At 56.5% G+C, this 22,679-nt stretch overlaps 3 protein-coding genes and 1 long non-coding RNA gene across 10 annotated transcripts in view; 2 read left to right on the top strand and 2 right to left on the bottom strand.

Moving 5' to 3' along the window:
* The first annotated feature begins 507 nt into the window (after positions 1-507).
* On the top strand, positions 508-8,072 carry LOC118250729 (malignant fibrous histiocytoma-amplified sequence 1 homolog). The gene is made up of 12 exons (XM_035552029.1): positions 508-684; positions 1,599-1,743; positions 1,880-2,756; positions 3,136-3,427; positions 3,603-3,789; positions 4,621-4,811; positions 4,907-5,394; positions 5,984-6,141; positions 6,371-6,530; positions 7,000-7,070; positions 7,669-7,775; positions 7,911-8,072. The coding sequence occupies exons 1-12, from the start codon at positions 508-510 to the stop codon at positions 7,926-7,928; spliced, it is 2,871 nt and encodes a 956-aa protein (XP_035407922.1). The 3' UTR covers positions 7,929-8,072.
* A 352-nt stretch (positions 8,073-8,424) lies between these two features.
* IRF7 (interferon regulatory factor 7) lies at positions 8,425-12,214 on the bottom strand. Its single transcript, XM_035552310.2, has 11 exons — positions 12,059-12,214; positions 11,797-11,959; positions 11,144-11,306; positions 10,989-11,062; positions 10,799-10,844; positions 10,529-10,651; positions 10,283-10,447; positions 10,041-10,166; positions 9,596-9,970; positions 9,332-9,450; positions 8,425-9,063 (listed from the first exon to the last, which is right to left on the bottom strand). The coding sequence occupies exons 1-11, from the start codon at positions 12,079-12,081 to the stop codon at positions 8,917-8,919; spliced, it is 1,524 nt and encodes a 507-aa protein (XP_035408203.2). The 5' UTR covers positions 12,082-12,214; the 3' UTR covers positions 8,425-8,916.
* Positions 11,864-15,592, top strand: LOC118250838 (uncharacterized). The gene is made up of 3 exons (XR_004779572.2): positions 11,864-12,036; positions 13,162-13,511; positions 14,750-15,592. It is a non-coding gene; the product is annotated as an uncharacterized LOC118250838 (long non-coding RNA).
* A 543-nt stretch (positions 15,593-16,135) lies between these two features.
* Positions 16,136-22,679, bottom strand: part of SLC25A22 (solute carrier family 25 member 22) — a 46,637-nt gene continuing 40,093 nt past the window's right edge. For all 7 annotated transcript variants that reach the window (XM_035552313.2, XM_035552314.2, XM_035552312.2 and 4 more), the window contains 5 exons: positions 20,912-21,030; positions 19,781-19,952; positions 19,267-19,421; positions 18,377-18,452; positions 16,136-17,741 (listed from right to left, as the gene is read on the bottom strand). In XM_035552313.2, the coding sequence (XP_035408206.1) occupies positions 17,588-17,741; positions 18,377-18,452; positions 19,267-19,421; positions 19,781-19,952; positions 20,912-21,030 (676 nt within the window). In that variant the 3' untranslated portion in view covers positions 16,136-17,587. The remainder of the gene's footprint in view (positions 17,742-18,376; positions 18,453-19,266; positions 19,422-19,780; positions 19,953-20,911; positions 21,031-22,679) is intronic.

Genomic DNA, 22,679 nt, shown 5'->3' with positions numbered 1-22,679 from the left:
CACGTGTTCAATGGAAGAAATCTTACTTATTTGACATGTGCAATAACCTCCTGTTAATGTCCTTCCCCTCCTCTACACCAGGGGTAACACTAACGCTAAAGAGAAGTTCCTTTAGCAAACACTAGGATTGTTGGAGGTTGACACGAGCCCTGCTCTGCCACCGTCTTCATCCCATAGATGACCTCCAGGCATTCTTTATAGGAACGAGCTCTCTGGCTTTTGCAAGGCAGTGTTGAAAGAGGTCACTGTCCTCCTTGTAGGGGTGAAGGCCTGTCTCACGCAGAGCCCTTGTCCCTGCATTTTAAGAGAAGAGTGTTCCTTTAGGGCTACATTGGTTTGGATGGTGTACAGCACGCTGAGGCCAGGGTCGTGGGTGGTGGCTCGTTTCTGTGTGGGAAATGCTTCATAATTGCCAAGCAGTACAGGTAGGTACCCTTGCCCCACCGTAAGGATTTAAAAGCAATGAAGTTGCTCTGCAATTTAGCTGGTTTTCTGTCCAGTAAGAGAATGCAAAGAGGGGAGGCCGTGAAGAACCGCTCCGAGTCCTCTACGTTACGGGCAGCTGAAAACAGGAGGCCGGGTTCCTCCCGTCATTTCTCGAGCCGGGTGATCAAGGGCTTGGTGTCTGCCCAGGCGTGCTCGAGTTGTCGGGAGCTGCTCTGGGCATGGATGGAGAAAGAGAGGGTGGGGTTCCCGTGCAGAGCCCGGGGAGGCGGGGAGCCACACAAGAGGAGGAAACGAAAGGGGGAGGCCGAGCAAACGGGAGGATCCGGCCGGTGCTGCGCTGCAGGGCCATGGCCCAGCCCAGAGCCTGTGAGTAGTTGCCCCGGCTCCTTGTGCTGCTCACGGGGCCCGGTTCGGACGGTGGTGGGAGCCCTTTGGCTTGTCTTTCAGGAGGAGAGAGGAGAGAAGAGGTGTTTGGGAGTGGGTCAAAGCTTGCTTTCCAAGCGGGCTCATGGCACGCTCCAGGTTTAGGTGGTGATGCTGAAAGCTCCTGAGCAGGGCATCTTGCGCAAGGGGGTGCCGCGCGTGGCGTCATCAGGCAAGGAAGTGAAACAAGGGAGAGGAGAGCGAGTTTAACTTAGTTTTCTTCTAGTCGTGAACCCCAGCTCTATTCTCACGTGCAAATCCCTCTGCTATAAGCACCCTCCTTTTGGGGCTGCTCTGGCCCGAGGCCTTCTGCAGCTCCCATCTCCTGCTCCCTATCCTCTGGGACACCCCTGCTCTCCCCGTGTTATTCCCCAGTCTCCTTGGGCTGGCAGCAGCAATTTGGGAAATTGCAGCCTGCATCTGGAGGGGAAGGATGTGAGAGAGGAAGTGTCTGATCTCGCCAGCCCTGCCCTCAAAGCATCGCCTTGGCTGTGGTCTGGAGCTGGGGGCGGGTGGCAGCACGAGGGCGAGCTGGGCAGGTTATTCGGGGAGCAGCTCTCCGCCACGTGTCGGCTCTGCCCTGCCAGCCCGCTGCTGAAATTAGGGTAGCCACATCTGCTGCCGCAGCTCACAGTGCTCTAATGGGAGCAAAGCTGTTACTGCGACCCTGGGGCTCCCCGCTGAGATGCGGTGGGCGCCGTTTCTTCTACTGCTTCCCCCATCTTCAGGCCCAGACAAGATCCTCTCGTCTCGGCTTTGTTCCCTCTCCTGAGCGGGGCCAGGAGCTGCTCAAGCAGCAGATCGAGCCCGCAGCTGTGGTCACGCTGCTCAAACAGCTCTTTGCGTTTAGCCTCAGCTTTGCCTTGCTGGACAGTATGCGCTTGGCAAAACTTTGAGACCAAGGTCTCAAGAGAGCAAACGATCTGCCCCGTAAGGGTGAAAGGCTCTCTTCCAGCAGGCCAGTAGCTGCGTGGGGTCCTTACAAACCACTCCTGTCCCACGTGCCCAGGTCTGGAGCAGGACTGCTTGCGGGAGGTGACTCTCTCCACCCAGAGGCTGCGGGTGCTGCCTCCAGCAGTCCTGAGCAATCCCGCGCTGGAGAGCCTTGACCTTGACAGGAACAAACTCAGGAGCATCACCGGCGTTTCTAAGCTTTGCAACCTGAAGAAGCTCATACTGTCCAAGAACGAGATCGTGGACTTTCCCAACGAAATCCAGAGACTGGTCTGTTTAGAGAAGCTCGAACTGAATCAGAACCAAATCCGGGTCATCCCAGAGGGGATTTTCTCCCATCTCCCCAGGCTTAAGCATTTGCGGCTGAACAACAACCGTCTTGGTGCTCTCCCCAGGGACCTGGCAGCCTGTCGAGGCAGCCTCCAGTACCTCAACATCTCCAACAACCTGTTTCGAACCTTTCCCCAGCCTGTCCTGCAGCTGGCAAACCTACAGGAGCTCCACGTGCAGAATAATGCCCTTCGCCAGCTCCCCAAGGAGCTATTCCAGGGGCAGTCCCTGAAAATGTTCAAGGCCAATGGGAACCCGCTCAGGGAGCCACCCAGCGAAGTGTGCGCCGGTGGCATCCAGCAGATCCTGAATTACTTCAACCAGCTCCAACATGGTTCAGGGCAGGAGGACAAGAGGGTCAAGACCATGTTCCTGGGGGCCTCTCTGGCAGGGAAATCCACCATCTGCAAAAGCCTGAAGCAGAGACAAACCAAACTGGTGCCCAAGGAAGAGCGAACGGTTGGGATAGAGATCAGCGAGTTCCGGATCGATGACTTCACTTTTCTCTTCTGGGACTTTGCTGGCCAGCTGGAGTATTACATGACTCACCACGTGTTCATCACCCCACAGGCACTTGTCATCCTTGTCATCAACCTCCACAGGTAAGTGCCGAATTCAAGGCAGAGCAGGAGCAGACAAATGAACCCGGGTTGGGTAAGCTTTTCCTTTCCATTTCCACAATTCTTCCCGGTTCCATTGTGCCTTGATAGCTGTTCTTTTCTCTGCTGGCATAAATAGATCTCCTTCTCCCCCTTTTTGGAGATCATGCTTTTTAGTAAGCCACTAGATCTGGCATCACCTTAACAAAGGCCCCTGTTTTGGGAGGTTTAAGCATTAACTTGTCTTGTGACTAGTTGATCCCAATCTAAGTGGTCCCCAGATTTGCTTTCTGCCTCAGAGATTCCTCTTCAAGGATTCAGTCTTCAAAGGTTCAGAGCATTAGACGTGAATTTGGGAATTTTTCTTTCTCTCCCTCCCCAGGTACCAAACTAACGATGACACTTTCAAGGACCTTGTTGGTTTCTGGATCAACAACCTGTCCATGCGAGTCCCAAACTCGGTGGTGCTTCCTGTGGGAACCCATGTGGACTGCTGCCGGGAGGGAGAGGTGGAGGAGAAGAGGTCCGACATCATGTCCAAGATCGCGGCCATGCTGGTGGAGAGAAAAAACAACCTTGCTCACTTCATCAACAACCTGGAGGACAGTGAGGAGCCTGAGTTTTATGTGGACCAGTGGGAGAGGCTGAAGGAGATGGAGAGCCACATGTTAACCGTAGGGCCGAGATTATTGTGGATTTGCTGCAGCTATCAGGGGAGCTGGGCAAGCTCGCAGGGTTTGGGGTGCTTACACAGGCCCATTTAGTGGGGTAGCTGATGCCATGATGGTACCTCATGGAGGTCTCCACTGGTCTTCCCTTTGGCAGGTGTGCGTGCTTTTTCTCTTCCAGATCTTAGACTTAGTTGCTGTCAACTGCACAGACCACCGCGACATCAGAAGGCTCGAAGCCACGATTCTGGAGCATGTGAGGAACGAAGAGCTCTTCCCCGAGGTGGTCCGGGTGCTGCCGCCTGTCTACCGGCAGGTGGAAGCCGCCATCGTGGATATCGCGCAGGGTGAGGAGGTGGCCGAGCACGGTGAGCCATTTTGGTTTCCAAACTTACGTCTTGCCGACTTCATTTAATGCCCCAAGCCCCTTCTCTGTGTCTCCAGTGACAGGCCTAGCAGGCAGCTCTGGTTCCTCACCTACATTTCCAAAGCAAAAGAAAAAATTTTCCTCCAGCTCCTGGAGTCCTCTCTGGCTCCCCTGCTGCCGCAGGGCTAGAGGGTGAGGAGCAAACTCCTTTGTGTTGTGGAGATAAGCCAGATTTTGTTGCCCATCTCCCTGTGCTCTCTGCATGACTAAATGACACTGAGATTAAACTTGCCATCAGAGGTCTTCTAGTGGGAAACAAGCCGTGCACTCAAACACTGAAAAAAGCAGAAACAGCCTCATTTTTCAGATGCTCCGCTGAGGTCCTGGCAGGATGTCAGCACCTGCCAGCACCGAGGCAAGGCGAGGTCATGGTAGCTGGAGGGTGGTGGGCCGAAGCATTGCTGCTTCCTGCACGGTGACTTCGCTACAGCACCCTAAGGGACATCTGTGCACATGGGGATGCTCCCCTGGCACTCATCGTGAGCAACAGCAGAGCTGGTCGCCTCCCTGGGGACGTCTGTGCACACCTTTCGCATAACCTCTGAGCTTTGCTTCTCAGGCCTCTGCTGTAGCACTGCAGCAGGACAGCCCAGGGTGGGCAAAGCGCCTTGGGCCTCAGGCACCGAGCAGCACTCTGGTCCCGGCTGCTGCCCTAGGGGTGGCACGGCCTGTGTGACCGTGGGTACTGGTGGTGCTCCTTGGCTCTGCAAAGCCTCCGACCGCTGGCTTGGCAGCTGTGGGCAGCGTGCTGAGCACCAGCGTCTCCCTCTAGGCATGATGGACCTCCAGTACCTGCTCAGCAAACTCTCCCTGCGTGAGCACCTGGCCAGCCTGGACAGAGAGCTTCTCCAGGACATCTTGCGGTACCTCCACCGCATCGGGCTCATTGTGTGGTACGAGGAAATCAAGCACCTGGAAAGCACCGTCTTTCTGCAGCCCACCTTCCTCATCACTATGTTCAGGGTAAGCACGGGGGTAAAGACCACGATCCCTGCACGGCCTGAGCTCGGCGGTGCTCCTCTCACTGCAGCCTCCTGCCTCCCTTTCTTCCTTCCCAGCTCCTCGTGAGGTACCGCCTGGTGCAGCAGCTGGAGAGCATCTCCGTGGACACGCTGATCGCAGAGCACGCCACCATCAGAGACAGGTCCAACTGGGTGTGGACCTTCAAGTCAAAGGCAATGCTGTGCCACCGGGCGGTGCGGGCTCTGGTGAAGTACCAGCTCTGTTCGGAAGGGATGCAAGACGTATTTGAGGAAATCATGGGGTACAAGCCCCACAGAGGGAGAGGGAAGCTCTTCAGCCTCCTGGAGCACTTTGAGCTCTGCCTGGAGGTGAGGCACGCCAAAGCTCTTGACCCACAGGCCTGCGAGTTTGTGCCTGGGAAGCCGTGGGAGACCACACGGGGCCAAGGGGAGTCCTGGTACTTGTTCCCAACCTACCTGAACCAGACCGAAGAGGTTGCTGAGGTGTGGGGAGGAGATCACCCTGAGGACCTCCACATCCGCGCCTACTTCTCGCCTGAAATACCTGAGGGTTTCTTTCAGAGGTAAGCAGTTGTTTCTGGCCCTGTGCTGAGGCTGGCTTTGGGGTTGGTTTGGTACAGAGCAGCTACGACAGGCTCTCAGCTGTGGTGACCATACCAGCTGAGGCACGAGGCCAGGACTCGGGAGACCACGGTGGGACCTCAACTCTACCCCACACTTGTGGGACCTTACACGAATCATTTTGATGTTTGCTGTCTGGATGTGAGCAAGGATAACGGTCCTTCTGCTTCATCTTTAATGCAGGGTGGTTTTTGGCAGGCCACAGGGCTAGTCTCTGCTAGTCTCCGGGCACTTGGAGATCTCCCAGTCCCACTACAGCAGAGAGCTGGGAAGGGTCCAGTTTCCACTGGGACAGTTCCAGTTTCCGGAAGGTCTCCTGGGGTTCTTGACTTCTATCTAGAGTTTTATCTGGTGGCCAAACGTGGAAGCAGCTCTTGGCTTAAGAGGCTGCTTGAGCTTTTTGAGGTCCTCTTTCATCCTCTAGCTCGATTCTGGCTGGCATTGGTTCCGTATTTTTGAGGTCCACCAGGTGCCACACTTTCTCCCCGTGCAGGAGGAAGGAGATTAAAGCCACAGGCAATCTATCTGCAGGTTCCTGGTGAAAGCTTGTTCCTTCTACTCCACACACTGGGTGGCCAAGGTGACCTGCCTGCTCATATGCAATGGGAAGCCTCTGCTGATCAAAGAGAACAACCAGAGGGCGTACAGCTATCTGGAGCTCCGAAGCAGAAGGCCAGCAGGAACGACAGGTAAGGATCCCTGTCCCCATGCGGCATGCGTGCTGCGCTGGTGCCATGGCTCCCAACCAAAAACCTCTGCAGCAATTCCCTTTGAAGAGGGCTGGAAATAGGTTAACGTGAAAAACAGCTGGCACACCAGTTCTGACGGACACAACCAGGCTGGAAATGATCCACGTTCACCCAGGCCACCGCTCTGGGCGGTTGTGAGTAACTGTGGCTTTCTCCTTCTGTCTGGAAGGATTCCAGTTTACCTGGGACTTCCTCATGGCCATCGTGTTCATCGTCCAGAAGCTCTCAGAGGAGTGGCCAGGGCTGCATGTGTGCGTGAAGACGCCTTGCCGGACTGCTGGCTGTCCTGCGGAGCTGGTCTGGCCAGACATGGACGGCAAAAACGCTGTGTATGTATGTGCTGTGTCACCAGACACGGGGCTGGAGCCCGATGGTTGCTGTTGCAGTGCCAGGGAGGCTGATCAGCTTTTAAAAGATGTGTCGAATTCATTGCAATGCTGCTGGGTCCTGTGCTGCCCTTCTCCTGAGCCTGTGCCACACGGGTGGTAGCATTTAATGGCATGAGAAACTCCAGCAAGGAAGGAAAGGAGAAAAAAGCTGAGACTTGGGGGCTTAGGGAAGAGTCACAAAATGTCCTCTCTGGCTTGGTCTGGGACAGGGCAGTGCCAGATTTCCTCCATTTCATAAGGAGCCGGGGGCTCGGGCACTCAGGAAGGTGGCCCCCATCCCACCAACCACGGGGACCCTACATCAGAGTGGGAAGAGGGATCCTCGCCCACCGCCTTGGCACCATCTTCCATGGGAAGTGCTGAAGGCAGATCCTGCTCCTTCTTCTTCTCAGGGCTTTTTCCTTTACAGGACGAAGGAAGAAGTTAAAACCTGTGGAACGTGTGGTCATCGGTTTGGAACAGAGCTGCTCTTACCAAAAGGTGAGCCCAGCGGCCCTGGGTTTGTGCTGGAAAAGCTCTGGGCAGAGGAAAGCACCTCTTGATGGTGTCCTGATGTGGTCTGCACGGAAAGGGCAGTGCCACAGAGCAGCCAGACGAGAAGCAGGGGGTTAAATGGGAGGTGTGGGGGTAAAGGGACACGTCTACTGTCTCTAAACGGTGAGGAGCTTGTAGGGGAAATCCCATGCCCAGTGCCTGCTCACTTCACAGCTCTCTCTTCCTGGCTGCCCACCAGTGGCAGCGAGTAGACTTTGTGCGGTTTGGTGGGTTGCAAACCCTTTTGGTGCGGGGCGTCTCACCCCATGGGCAGGCCCTGGCCACCACGCCGGCGGTGGCTGTGACAGCCAGGCCTGGGAACACCGGCTGTGCTCCCCCCTTCCCACTGCCCATCATGCCTCCTGGAAGCATGTCCCCCGACACCCAAACCGCAGCAGTTTTCCCTCTCTCTCTGAGTACAAAGCAGCTGCTACTTGCCATCCTGTCACCAGTGGGGCTCCCTGTTTATCTTTAGGGTTGAATAACTCCGTTGCTGGGTTTATGGGAGCGGAGTTGCCTAACAGCTGACGGTCCCCTCCTGCAGTGCCCACGCATCGGGAGGCGCCCCCAGCACAGCCTGCCGTTCACTACTACGTGACCAGCTACGGCACCACCACCTTTGGACCCAGCAGCATCCACGTCAACCGGCAGGTAGGTGTGGGGCCGTGCGTGGCAGGTCCCCTGCCCGTGTCCCCGTGCCACCCTCCCCAAGCAGCTCCTTGCAGCTGGCTGGTCCTGCGGTGCTCTCCTGTGCTCTGTGTTGCAGTGACTCTATTTTTTTTCCAGAACATCTCAAGTGAGTAACCTCAGGCCAGCAGGGAGGTGCTTGTGGAAGACAGAAATATTATTTTTAAGGCAGAGACAAGCTTTCCTAAACGCGTTTTCTTCCTGGCTTGCAAGTCCTGTATGCATCCCTGATGCATGGAAATAAATGCATAAATAAATAAATGCGTCCTTCGTGCGTGGGAAGTCACCTCATCTACGGGGGACAGCGTGCTTACAACTGCTGTCGTACGAGCCTAGTGTCAGCAGCTACAAGATAAAGCACAGCAGCAATTTGGTGCCCCGAAGGTTACTAATTTAGCTGCTGAGGCCACTTCTGGTTCTTGAGCTGCACATCAAGCAGCCTACTCCCTGCTGCCGGGGATAACCCCTGCATCGATCCCTTTCCCAAAGGGGATGTGGTCACCTCCGTCAGGCTGCGGCTGGCCGGGGCTCTGCTGGGACAAAGCTGGCCCAGGGGCTTCAGGGGCACGAAGGGCTCAGGGGCAGATGTCTATGCAACACCAGCAAGCAGGAAGCACCTTTACATATACATATATTTAAACTTTAAAAAAATCAGAAAAATAAATCGGTAAATGACCACTCTCTACAAAAACATGGGTGAACAGCTGCCCATCATGGCTGAGAAGAGCTGAGTGTAAGTTCCAGCACCAGCCGGTGAAACTGTCCTTGGGGGCGGAGGAGGGATCCCACCTCTGATGCCCCGCTGCTACTGCAGGGTTAAAGTGCTGCACAGCCAGAGAAAAGGTTTTGCCAACCACTTCTGGAGCTTTTAGAGCTGCTTTCTTTCGGAGGGTGGGACGTGGCTGGCCTGCATGGCCCCCTGTGTGCTCTGTTAATTCTTGATCAGCACCTGTGGCCAGGGCATGGTTGCCAGATGTGCCCAGGGAGAGCTAACGCAGCTTGTTCCTGCTGTGTAGCGGTGAGATCGGCCCATCCGGGTGCAAGAGCACCTGAAAACAGTTTGCAAGCGCCGCAGAAGAGGCCGGGGGGGCAGGGGCAGGGGGTGTCAGTCCATCTGCATGCTGTACTGCTCGATGAGCTCGTAGAGGCTGAAGGAGTCGGAGAGCTGCAGGCTGACGTTGCCGCTGTTGAGGGAGGAGGCTCCCTCCCGCTGCACCTGCTCGTACCAGTGCTCACAGAACTTGGGCACCAGCTGGGGCAGAAAAGGGGCACCGTGGCCTGGAGGTGCCATGCTTCCCCGCATGGCAGCCCTTGTGGCCCCATCCCCCTAGAGCCGAGGAAGGAGGCACCCAGGGCACCCCATCTCCCCAGTCCCCGAGGGACCCACTCCACGCGTACCCAGCCCCACATCGCCCCCAGCCCCTGAGGGCTCCCCTCCCTGGCTTCCCACCTCCCGCGGCCCCCAAGGAACACCTCCCCGGGCTGCAGGGGTGGCCATCGGCCCCCTCGGGGCCGCTCACCTTCACCAGGATGAGCTTGGACTCCTTGGGCTTGCAGTTGGAGAAGCACTGCCCGAAGCAGAGGAAGATGGTGAAGTCAGGGGACCGCTCCCTGCGGTTGTCGCGGAAGTCCCTGAGCTCTGCAAAGCAAAGGCAGGGCTTGGCTTTGGGGTGGGCCCGAGAGACGGCAGCAGGCAGCGTGGGGACAAAAGGGATGGGAGGGTTCGGGTGGTGCCAAGCCTGGGGCTGCCCCCTTTCGCACCACCTCAACCCTTCCTTCCCCACCTGTGCAAAACACGTTGAAGTCAAAGATGGGGGTCTCCTGGTCCCGGCACAGAAGGTTGGGCGGGGGTTTCCCGTTGTCGAGCTGCTGCGACAGGGCCCAGAAGACCTTGCACTTCTTCAGGCGGGTGGCGAAGAGCCTGCCGGCGCGCTGCTCCAGCCGCAGCCCCACGCCCAGCAGCAGCTCCTCGGTGAACTGCCGCTGCTTGCTGTCAGCCAGGCCCTCGGGGCTGGGGAAGAGGACGCGCTGCCCTGGCTGCAGGGCCACCGCCGGGTCCAGGGACTGGTAGGCCAGCAGGCACCGTCTGTCATTCACCACCTCCTGGTGGACCGTCTTCCCCCGGTAGTAGATGGTGATGTCCAGGTGGGGGGGGATCCCTGTGCCAAGCAGCGGTCAGCGGCGGCGGCCCCAAAAAACATCGCCCCGTTCCCTCCTCCAACCCCTCACCTGTGTCATCCGCCGGCGGCGGGGGGCTGGCGGCGGGGTGGAAGAGCAGCGCCTCGCCCGGGGACAGCACGGGGCCGGCGGGCTCCTGCTCAGCGGGGAGCGTGTGGCACGGCAGCGGCACAGCTCCTGCAGTGGCACGGGGGCAGCGTCGGCCTCGCAATTCGGGGACACCCCCCCCCCCCCCCAGCCACTTCTCACCCCATTACGGCGGTTTCCCGTGGCCGGAGCCCCGCCGCACCCACCTGGGATGGTTTGCTCCCCTAGCAGCATGTGGTCCGAGGGGCTGTAGGCGCCCAGCGGGGGCTGCTCCGCCACGGGCCCCCACTCCTGAAACACCGTTGGGGGGAGGCAGCCGCCTTGGCTGGGGCCGGGCTGGAGCAGAGCATCCTCGTCGTGCAGGACATCCCCTGAGGAGACATCACAGGTGGGGACAGGGTCACCCCAACCCCTCTGCGCCTCCCCCCGTCCCCAGGCAGGGCCAGTCTCACCTGCGGGCGGCCAGGGGGACGGTGTGGGGCCGAGGGTGGAGATGTTGCAGTGCTGCAGCACCAACTGCAGCATGTCCAGGTCCTCCAGCGTCAGCGACTGCGTCGTGGTAGCAGTGGCACTGCCTGGGGGGGCACGGCGGGGGGAGCTTTTACCAGCCATCGGCGACCCCAAATTACAGCCCCTGCCAGCCAGGGGGACCCCGCGGTGGCTCGGCCCTGGGGCAAACCCACCCAGATCCCCCACGCACAAGCTGGGGGACCGGTGCCTACCTCGGGGTGCGATTTGCGGGGCCACATCGTGGTGGTTGAGCTCCAGCTGCAAAGGGAAGCAGGAGGGGGCTTTACTGACAGGGCTTGGGGGGGCGGGTGCTGGGCTCCAGTTCTGGAGCACCCCAAGGATTTGGGGGACGGGGGCTGCTGGCCCTGGCTCCCTCCCCTCCTGCCATGCTGACCCCGTTACCTGTGGCTGCTGCTGCGGCGGGGCGTCTGCCACAGGGCCCCCAAAACCTCCGTCCTGGCCATGCTGGGGGGCAGCTGGAAGGAGAACGGGGTGAGGGAGGGGTCCCTGAGCTCAGACCCCCTTTCCCCAATTGCTCCTTGCGGGCCTGGGCTCACTTGAGTTGACGGCGAAGACCTTGTGAGGGTCGTCACTGTTCTTGGAGTGGTCCTCCAGCAGCGTGAACATGTGGGTGCTCCTCAGGGCGCAGCGGAAATTGGTCTTCCACTTGGCCGGGTCCTCGGGGCTCCCCTCGTACCTCCCGCTGGCCTGCGCCCAGGCCTGGGGGGTGTGGGGGGGTGAGCGCAGGGACCCCAGCTCTGGGGACACCCAGTTTGGGGGACGCCCGGTGCCCCCCCCCCCCCCAAGTCTGCCCAGCTCACCCACCGTGGAGACCTCACGGTCACTACTGGCCTACACCTGTCCCCCCTGCCTTGTGGTCAGCCCGTCCCCCCCACCTTGAGGAACTTGAGGTCACCGCTGGTCCCCCCCTGCCTACAGAAGGGGTGAGGTGGGAAGGGGCCTCTGGAGGCCCTCTGGTCCAATCCTGCTCAAGCAGGGCCACCTAGGGCCAGTTGCACCCATTCCCACCCACCTTGAAGGCCTTGGGGGGCGCTGCTGGCGGCCTCCACCTCACCACCTCAGGGTCACTGCGGGTGGCCTCCATCTCACCTCCCTTGAAGGCTCTGGGGTCTCTGCTGTCTGCACCCCCTTCCCATCCAACCTCAATGGCCCAGGTGGGGTGGCCACCTCTCCCCTCCATCCCACCCACCTTGAAGATCTCGATGTCGCTGCTGGTGACGTCCTTCCTGGCGTTGTGCTTCCAGGGGATGCGGAAGACCCTGCGGGCCGGGTCAGTCCAGCAGAGCCCCTGGTACAAGCCGCTGTTGATGGCGTTCACCAGCCACGGCCCAAAGCGCAGCTTCTGGGCATCCCTGCGGGGACACGGGGCCGTCATCGCGGGGGGCTTGGGGCTCGCAGACCCCTGGCCCGGTGCTGGGCCCCCTGCCCGGTAGGTGGTGGCTGCTGCTTACCCTTCGCTCTCCGCTGCTGCCATGGTGTCCCCGCTGCCCTCGCACCCCTGCTGAAGCCCCCAGCAGCGGCAGGGCTGGCTGGGGGGGGGTGGGGGGGGTGGTCCCGGTGCCTTTACCCCTCACCCCTTGGTATAGGGGTTCCCTTCCGTGAGTGCCAGTTCTTATAGGAGCGGCAGCGGGAGCGGCTTTCCTGGAAATCACGTGGGGCTCCCGAAACTGAAACCGGCCGCTTGGGTGGCCGGGGGGGGGAGGAATGGGCGGCTGGCTGGGGGGGGTCATGGCACCGAGCTGCAACCCCTGGGTCCCCCTTTTACAGGGTCCCCCCCTTCCCCTCCCCGTCCCCGCTGTGCAGGGGGCTTGGCTCAGGATGGGGGTGCACGGCCCCCCCAAACACCACAGGGATGATGGCACGGGGGGTGAGCAGGAGCAGCCCCCAGCCCCGTTGTGCCCACCCAAAAGCAATTTGTGCCCTCAGAGGTAATTATTGCACTGGCCAGTGCCGGGCTGCAATGTTTGCAACCCCCACCCCTCAAACAACAACAACAACAACAACAACAACAACAACAACAACGACAACGACAACAACAACAAAGCAAATCCAGGCTGAAAGCTGCACTTGAAAAAGCTGGACCCTGGGGGCTGCAGGCCCGGAGGCGATGAGGGCTGGCGGGGGTGGGGGGGGGGGGTCCCGGGCAGTATCAGGCCCCGCTGTGCTGGGTGGGGGGGCCGTGGGGTGCCTGGTGCCGACCTCGGCAACTCCTGGCCCCGGTTTCGGTGCCGCGGCTGTGGTTTCTGCATCCAGCACGGCTGCTGGGCACTCTCGCTCCCCACGGGCTGCTCCAGCCCCAAAAAGCCGAGGCAAGGGAAGGCAGCACCCCAAAACGGAGTAACGCAGCACCAAGGGCAGAACGGGGCTGGCCCCTGGACGCCCCAAAACGCCCAGGTCCGGCTGGGAATCGGCTGCACCCACCGCCACCGGGGCTTTCTGGGTGCACCGGCGGCTTGGCACAGGCACGCAGGGCTTGACCTTGGGGCTGGAAACTCCCACGCCTCCTTTCTTATGTCTGTTTGCTCGATATTTATTGCAAGGCTTCTTCTTTCAGGCTGCCTCGGTTTGCACGCTAAGGGCATGAGTGGAGAAATGGAGCTCCCAGGGTGACGGCTCCCCGCGCAGCCCGAGGACAGTGCGGCCGCACCACCACAAAGCCTCCTGCCACCGCTGCCACCTCGCTTGATGGAAATACCAGGGTTTAACACAAAAAAAGAGGGAAAAAAATAAATCAGGCCTGATGCTGTACGTCCCCACGGGGACATTTCTGATGCCACCCCATGAGGGTGCCCACCTTCAGGTGCTGCGGCCCCGCAAGCCCCTGGGAGGGGGACAGAGGCTGGGGGCAAATTCCCTGTGCTGGAAAGGGGAAGCGGCACCCGGCCGGGCTGCAGCTGGTTTCCAGTAAGTGTCAGGGGCCCGTCACGGAAAACAGCCCCCCCCCCGCACCTCCGGGATTGGGGAGGCCACGCGTTAAACGAGTGGGGAAAGCGGGGAATGGCAGCAGCTTAGGGCAGACGGCATTGAGGCTGAGCACTCGCTTCTCCCTGAGCCTGGCCAAGCTCTGCAGGGAGCGTTTAAAACCAAAAAGCCCCCAGAGGCAGACAGGCCTCAAGTGCTGACATCTTGGGGCCCAAGCACCTGCTCTGGGCCTCTTTCTCCTTACACTTCTTGCTTGTGAGGAATTTTCCTCCTCCTTTCCAGGAACTTCTCCCTGTTGCTTAAGAGGAAGCACTGAACGGTTCCCAGGAAATTTCCCTTTGCTCCCCAATAATTTCTTCTCCTTCCTTGCCAGGATTTCCCCCTGTTGCGTTGTACAAAGTTCCTCTGCTGTCCCTCTCTGTTGCCCTGCAGGAAATTTCCCCCTTACTTCCCAGGGACTCCTTCCTTGTCTTCCAGGAACGTTCCCTGTGGCTTTGCAGGGTATTTCCCTCCCATTGCTTTTTGGGAAACTCCTCCATTGCTTCATAGGAGATTTCCTTGTTGCTTTTCAGCAAATATTCACCTTCCTTTCTGGGAAGCGCCTCCCTTGCTCCCTAGCCTATTTTGCTCCAGGAAATTTCCCCTTCGTGCTCCAAAAAATGTCACTTATTTACTAAGCATTTTACCCCTTTGCTTTCCAAGAATTTTACCAATTTTCCAAAAGTTTTATTTGTTTTTGTTTTCAGAAAGACACTTATTTTTTATTTTTTTATTTTTTATTTAAGAAATGTGATCGTTGCTTCCTAGCACTTTTTCCTCTTTGCTTCCCAGGAGACACCCGATATGGTTTTCTATATCCTGTTGGTACTCCAGGAATTCCCATTGTGTTTTCAAGCAAATGTCACTGTTAGCTCCCCCATTACTTTCTAGGAACACCACCTATTGCTTTCTACAAAATTCCTGATGATTCCCAGGAAATTTGCCCCTTTGCTTTTGATGAATCGCCCCCTAGAGCTTTCTAGGGCATTCCTACCTCGTCTTGCAGGAAATTTCCCCATCACCCTCCAGGATATTTCACTGTAGCTTTCAAGGATTTCTCTCTCGTTTCCCCAGAATTTTCCCTTTTGCTTTGTAGGATTTTCCTCCCACTGCTTTAGGACATTTCCTCCTTGCTTTCCAGGAAGCTTCACTTCTTAGCACATTTCCCCCCTTTCCTCCAGGGCAGTTTTTCCTTGCCAAGATCAGGCAGTAAGCACCAAAAAGATCCAGATCCAGGGCCAGCGCAGGGACAAGGTGACACAGGACAAGGTACAACCAAAAAGGGGCTGTGGCCAAGGGGAAACCCACGCTGGAGCAATGGGGTTAGGATGCTCCAGGTGCCACCCCTGCTGTCCCCTGCCCCGGGGACAAGTGTCACCTGCAGCAAGGGTAGCAGAGGCCTGGCTGGGGTGGGCAGAGGTGTGTTGATCTAAGTGTGTTTGTTTGCTTTTATTTCTTAATATTGGAAAAAAAAATAGGTTTCTATTAATAAGTGACTAATTGACTGGAATTCCCCCAGTTTAACCTGTATTTGGCTTTTGGTTGGTGACAGCCCGCGGGGTTACAGCCGCTGCCACTTCCTGAGCCCCTCAGGTGCCCCCCAGCCCTCACCCCTCTGAAATGCTGGGTCCCAGGATGGGGAAAGCAGGGAGGAAAACAGCTCCGAGCTCCCCCAAACTTACACCTGGATTTGGAAAACCATAAACGTCAGCCTCTAGGCAAGTGGGATTTGGGGTAGTTTGTTGCTTTCTGGCATGAATCCCACCTCTCTTCCCTATTTTGGCAAAGCTTGCGCTCCTCCAAAGGAGTGCTCAGAAGCTCAGGCTGACTTCTTTCGATTTTCCTGTGAGGCACAGGAGGAGCTGGAGGTTTCAGGAGGAGGGAGCAGTTTTACAAAGAGGTTTTTAAAAGCATCTAAAAGAAGGGGAACTTTCCCTCGACTTCAGCCCTGCACCTGAACCAAGTTTTCCCCCCAGCTGCCAACACTCAGGCAGCACAAGGGGGGTCCCCAGGCCATCAGCTTCAAGGGGCAATCCCCGTGCAGAAGGGCAAGCAGAAACCCCACTGCTTTAGATGCAGAGTTTCTCTGAGGGACCCTCTTTGTAAATCACAAAGCAGCAAGGAAAAAAAAAAAAAAGAAAAAGAAAAAAGAAAACCACAAATCTTTCTCTTTTAATCCACCCAAAGGAAATCCAGAGCAAGAGCAGCATCACGGCACTACACACACCACAGACATCTATCAGACTCAGAGATCATCTTTGCACAGATTCCTTCCCAGATACAAGGAAAAGTCATAAAAAAGGAAAGTGAGTCACAGAAGCAAAGTGACAAGTAACAAATCAGCCACAGAACAACTTTTCCTAAGAGAAAGGGGACACATCTAGGAAGAAGGCCCTCAACGTACAGGTTTTGAAAAAAAGACTAACCCAAGGACGTTGAAACAGAGGTGGTTTTCTTTCAAACATTAAAAATATGGATTTTTTTTGTTAAATTAATTTAAATATACATCTGAAACACAAACGCCAAGCAAGTGCCTGGAGAAAAAAGTGAAAAGAAGGAATGAAAAGTGGATTTGACTGGTTTAATTTAAACATCGAGGTCGGGTGGATTGCACCAAATGGAATAAATAATGGAGAAGATCACGCTGGGTTTGACGGTCTTGCACTTAAGATAATTTAAACTAGAATTAATAACACAGCCCGAGAGAGTACTTAACAAAGTCCTCTGACAAGTGATTTTAGCTGGGCAGTATCCCTTTGACAGCGTGGGTTCTTAAGTGTGGATTTGCCCCCTGCCACCCAACAGCGATCGCTACCCCAGAAGCGAGCAGGATGATGAGATTTTGTGGTCCACAGGCCTCGATCCCGTAATCACGCAGGTGCAAACAGCTCCTCGAAGCAAAACTAGACCTTGTGTTTTCACCTGGCGAGGTACAAACAAATGCACAGCCCTTACAGTGTGGCTCCTGGAGCTTGGGCCCTATGGAAACAGAATAGCTTCCTCCTTTCCTGCACCTGGGGCCAGGCCAGAAAATGTGCACAGCTAACCGTGCACGCGCTGCGGCCACCACTTGATGCCTTGGGGCGGGGAGGCTGAAGGAATGTAAGTGGTTTATTTTTGCTTGGTTGGTTTTCCCTCCCCACAGCCCCTACTTATAAAAAAAAAAAATTGATCCCAAGTTCCTCTCCCTCCCCTGCCTGCAGCCAAGCAGTGAAGCACCTTCAGACATCCATATGATCCCACGAACATGTTCCCTACAGAGCAGCCATCTCAGCTCTGCGTCTCGCTGATGTGCCTGTGACACCTAGTTGGGAGGGAAGTCCCTTTGCTTTAAAACAAAAATAATTACAAAACACTAGCAACGAGCCCCTCTCCCCTTCGCCGATCTCCAAAAGATTCACCCAAGTCTAACTCAATTTTGAGCAAGGGAGAGGGAAGGGGTGGAGGTTTCCAGGTCAAGGAACTTGCCAGCTCCAGCATCCCCTCCTGCCACACCTCCAGCAGTGCTGGGCCCCTGTGCAAAGCACCTGCCCCCCAGGTGGGGCCCAGCACAGCCAAGGAGGGGCTGAGGGGACACAGGACACTGCTGCCCCTCCAGCTCCTCCTCAGCCAGCTGCAACCTCCAGGAAGGAAGAGGGAGCTGAGGTGGATGAGGGCTCAGGTTATTACTTTCCCATCCCTCTTCCTTCCAAATGCTGGGAGGAGACTTAGGGATCTGCAGGCCCAGTCTGTGCTTACCAGTGTCCTTAAGAATGACAATTAAAAACAAACAACAAAAAAAAAGGAAAAAAAAAAGAACAAGATATGCATAATTAGGTATTGTCCGTGGAAGGAGCAGGAGGGGGCAGGTTCCAGGTGAAGACAGAAAAGGGACTCTCTCCCTCCCCATGTTTGCTCGTCTCGGCGCTCCCGCGCGAACCCTTTGTGCTGTTGCTCTGACACCAATCGACATGGACGACGGACACGGGGATGAATTCGGCTCAGCAGAGGACGGGCAGGCACACGCAGGCATGCCGGGGCTAGGCCCGGTGCTTCGGGAGCATGTCCAGGAGGAACTCGGCGATGCCGATGAAGTAGACGACTTGTGCGATGCCGAAGAGAGGGGCGATGACCAGGGCTCGGCAGTACGCCCCTTTCAGGAAGGCCATGGGTCCTTCCTTCTGCCAGATCTTCCTGGGGAGAGACGGCACAGCTAAGTGTCCATCCCATCCCTCCACACGCTAGGACAGCCTCTGGCTTTCTGCCTCCCCCCGGTACTAAACCCAAGCCTCCACACATCATCTACCACTCCCCACGTGGCCTTGCAGGAACGGGCCCCATTCGCCCCTCCGGCCAGGAGCAGAGGTGCCTGCCCAGCTCCGGATATAAAAGTAAGAGAACCCACTGCTGCAGCCAGTGCTTGGAGCAGTCCTGAGAGGGATATGAGACTGAACGCTGTCGGATTTTCAAACAGGGCCTTGGAAGACACAGCCACTCCAGTGCCTCCTTTTGCAAAATTAAAAGCTCACTGTTGTGACGGTTGGGGCTTCGACAGAAGAGGGCCCTTTGCTATATTTATATTGCTCAAAATAGGAGCAAGTTCCCGTTTATATTCCTATATATATGGCCACTATATATCTGGTCTCATATATATATATATATACATACACATATACACAGATATCTACATATGTATATATATCTGTTTGTTTATACATCTCTATCTAGATAGATAGAGGGAACCTGCAATGGGGAAGCAGCTGGTTGGGTCTAGAAGCGGCACCAGCAGGTGCCATACGTTTGATGATCTGTCCCACAAGGACTCTTACTTGGTGCAGTCCAGGATTCCTGAGTACGTGTCCTCGTTTACTCCTCTCTGCAAGGACTGCAGCCGTGTTTTGATCACTGGGGAGAAAGAGGAGAGACAGCGGTGAGCGAGTGGCTGCCCTTCCACCTGCGGTCACTGGTTTCACAGCAGGCAAGAGCCAAACCTGCCAGCAATGTCTTTAAGACAGCCAAGAGGAGATCACTAGGAACAGAAACCATTTTCATACATTTATCAGCGAAATGGGGAAAAGCAAACCACCCCTTCCCCTCACTGCGTGGAAGGCTTCCAAGGCTGACCTAGCTTTAAATAATTCCAAGTCAGTATTTGTGTACAACATGGTAGCTCATTTTCAAATGCTCAGCTCCTTCTGGAAGAACAGACCAAAGTATCGAAAATACATGGTGCTGCTCTTAGATTTCTTCCCACCGTGAAGCGTGTAATGTTGGGAAGAAGAGTTGCCTTCTGGTGTTTTTCACAGCAGAGACACCAAGAGGTGTCATTTAAGGCAGATGTTGAGGAGCAGGAAGAAAGGCAACAGGTCTGAGGCTTGCCCACGACCTTTGGAACACGTGTAAATGGTCGGCATGCCATCGCTGCACACGGCAACGCGCCTTATCAGGGGCACGTCCTGCAAAGAACAGCTGAAACGAATGGCATCCTCTTCCTGCTTCACCTGCGCACTGCGAACCTCTGTGTAAACAGTGGCCAAGGTCATTGCTCAACTGCAGGAAACACCTCCAGCTGCTGGAGGCAGCTCTGACAGCAGAGCTCCCTTCCTAGACCTCGCTCCAGGCTCGCGGTGTGGAGAGGCAGGCCTGGTCAGCCTCCTCTTCACCTCGGCGACCCGAGGGCCTCTGGCCGCTGTTCTGTGGCCGCCAGCGGAGGACTCACCATCGCATGGGTTGACAGCCACCGCAGCCGTGCTGCCAGCCACGCACCCGGAGAGGAAGGACACGTAGAACGGGGCCTTGACGTCGGGGTCCTTCTGGCCCAGCTTGTTCAGGTTTGCAAACAGCGGGAAGTAAACGATGGAGAACGGCACATCCCTGGGGGGAGGGAGGGAGGGAGGAAAGGGGCGGAAAGGAGGAGGACAAGGATGAGCAAAATCAAAGTGAGAAACTCAGTGAAACTCAGCAGGGTCAAAGCTGACTGCGTGGGATATACCAGGTTCCCGTGAGGCATGCAGCCCTGCAGGGAGCCAAACGATGCCACCCCCCCTGATTTCTCAACGCCTGAAATGAAGACCCCGGCACATTCAGAGGTCGACATTTTTTAATTGAAAGAGGTTCGCAGCCTGCCCCCCACCCCACCAGGCGTTGCTCTTGTTCTGCCTTCGTTAAAGCTGCGTGTGAGCCCGGGTAAAGCGTGTCAGAGCGGGAGCTGGTCCCTGCACCCAGCGTCCTACCTTAGCAGCGTGGCCCCCAGGCCCTTGTAGAGCCCCGCGATGCCTTTGCTCCGCAGCAGCTCCCTGGTTATCTGCGTTGCTGTGGGGCGCGCTTCCACCACCGGCTCCGCTGCCCCCGCCGCAGAGGAAGAGGAGAGCTGGGCCTGTGCTGCCATCAGCTTCTTCTGGGCCGCTGGGGAGAAGCAGAGAGAGCGCTGCTCCGCAAGGTGCTCACCTTTAACGCTCCTGTTCTCTGCTTCCTTCCCTTGGAAGCAATCATCGGCTCGGGAGTTCCTCGGCCGCACTACGTACACCACATTTGTACGCGCAACCTGGCTCCTTCCAGGAGCCTTTTCAAACCGTGATGCATTTCTGCTCTTTGGCCAGGAGGTGGAGAGCACATCAACCTGTACGCAATGCTCTGGCACGCCACGGGGCCCTCGCCACACAGAGAACAGGCTGTTCACGGCAGCAAGAGCCTCTTCCGAGCCCTCAAACCGCGGCTTAATTCCTTCAAACATTTTCAAATGCTACACACAAAGAGGATAAGGTCTGCATTAAAAACAGCAAGCAGAGGAAAGAAAAATAAAGCTGTGATTATTCAGAGCCTGAGCTTCTTCCAAACCCAGCACACCGGGAGAATTTTATTTACCGGTTCAGCCACAACTGCTGCTTTTGCCAGGAGGAAAATAAAGAGCAAGAGGAGAGAAAAATCATCTGCTAAGGACCCTTGGAAGCTGTTAGGGTGGTGCTATCACACAGGGGGGCAAAAGAGAGAGAAAAGACACCAGAAAACACAGAGACGGATGAAGTACCGTAGAACAACGGAGGATGCTAACCCCTAGGTGATGCAGAACTAGTAAGTCTTAATCGCGCACAAGCTGAGCACGCTGCCACCTCTCCTGTCTCTCTCCATCCACCAGCAGCATTTGCTGTTTCACTCACCAAGCCCTGAGCAAAAAATACCACCTTTTGTAGCCATAAGAGCCTCTGCAAGTGGAGGAGGAAATGAGTTGGAAAGAGGAGAAATTTCCACCACGACCTGAGACACTTCTGACTCGGGAGGGTGGGAGGAAGGAGAAGGGTTTTCCTGGCTCGCTCCCTCCTCTTTTCCCCGCCTGAGCAGTGCAGACGGAGGACAAGCGCACGCACCAATTCGTCCTGCATCCTGCAGCTGGATTTTGAGCATCTCCATGGGAGTGGTGACGATCACCTGGCAGGTGCCTGCGCCGCAGCCCGCCAGCATCTCCCTCAGCAGCGTCAGCTTCTTCCTGCCCAAAGGAAGAGAGAGTCAGTCAGAGGAGGTGGCGAGTATTCAGAAAAAGCCACAAGCCCACCCTGACCAGCCCCAGAACACTACGCACAAAGGCTGCACGTTGCCACGCCGCGCCGTCAGGGCACGGCCTTCAGAAAGGGGCATGAAGGGAGTTAAGCAGCCTTCCTCCTGCCGGCCTCATCCTTCAAACACTGACAGCAACCCCACAAACAAACAGAGGCCACAGGCCGAGGAACAGGGTGAAACAATCCAAGTTACTGCTTTCGACTTCTCCGACAGAAGCAGAGTATGTGAAAAGTGGATCTGAGAGTCAAGGAGGCAGCTCCCTGCGGTTCGGCACCTCTTCACCTCGCTGCCCTTTCCCAACCTGTGTCCCGCAGGCAGAAACAGCAGCTTTGGCACCAAACTGCTCCTGCCTGAGGGACGAGGGATGGGGCAGAGCCCCAGCACTGCAGCTCTGTGCATTTCTGTGCCAGAGAGCTGGGGGCACCAGGGGCATGTTCTTGCCTTACAAAACGTAGCTGTCCCCCTCCCAAAGCCATGAAACATCCCAGCTGAGACTAAAAGAGGAACTCAGAAGGCAAATGCTCAGAAAGAGTCATTTTTCAGAAACCGAGCAGTTCTCACCCTATAAAAATCTCACTCCCTGGCACCAGAAATCACTGACTTCATTAAAAAAGAAAGTGCTTAGGATCCATTCCTTTTTTAAAAGAGGAAAAAAAAAGCATAGATAAATCACACAGACAGAGGAAACGGGCTCTTTTTTTGTTGTTTTAAATGTGATGCAAGTCCCCACACCGTGGCACAGGCAATCTGCTAGCATTATGTTCTATCCCCTTGCAAAACCAAGCCAGGGGTTTCATAGGCGTGCACACAGCACAGCTGCAGCGCTGTGTGCCAGAAGTTTCAATTCCAACCCTATAGGAAAGGGAGGGGAAATGCCTTTCAGTCTCTGTTGGGTAAGAAGGAAGCACAGTTTAGAGGAGCCTGCGACTCTTTCCTAAAACCCCACGAGCATTTATTGATGACGACACACACGAGCCTGAGCCTTCGGATGAATCCCGCGGGTGGAAACTGCTGGGTCTGAGCGCGACGAGCAGTGTCTGGATTGCTCCTGGGAGCTGTCAGCGCCGCGTGCCGTGCAGCAGACAGCATTAGGGATTTGCTCGGGGTCCCCCAGGCTGGGCACGTTGCTCTGCTCTGCTCCCGGGCTCCCTCCAGCCCCGCTCACGCCGCCACGGGGCACCCCAGGACACGGCGGGACCGCCGGGAGGGCAGCGGTGCACCGCGATCCTGCTGCCTGCCACGTCTGCTGCGCCCGCTCCTCCAGCTCTCATCTTCCCCAGGCAGGGCATCAGAGCGGGGGATTAGAGGCACAAAGCCACAGCAGGGATTACCAGTCTCTAAATATAGAGCTCTCCTTTGAGGCCGAAGGAAGGAACATTTCACAGCTCTCCCTTTCCAAATTCACCCGTAGAGTAGAGTCCCCCTCCCTGCTCTGCGAGGCAGAGCATCTCCCACTCCAGAAAGAGCCCGGGAGCACACAGCTCCTGCCTTTCATCCACAGGAACAGCTTTGATACCCAGTTCCAAAGATCAGGAAGCCGTGCCCCGCATGTTTCTCTGCAGACCAGCATCCCAGGCA

Source organism: Cygnus atratus, chromosome 5 (assembly GCF_013377495.2).
Source record: "Cygnus atratus isolate AKBS03 ecotype Queensland, Australia chromosome 5, CAtr_DNAZoo_HiC_assembly, whole genome shotgun sequence".
Lineage (NCBI taxonomy): Eukaryota > Metazoa > Chordata > Aves > Anseriformes > Anatidae > Cygnus > Cygnus atratus.
The sequence above is the reverse complement of the archived record's forward strand: the minus strand, read 5'-3'. Positions and strand labels throughout refer to the sequence as shown.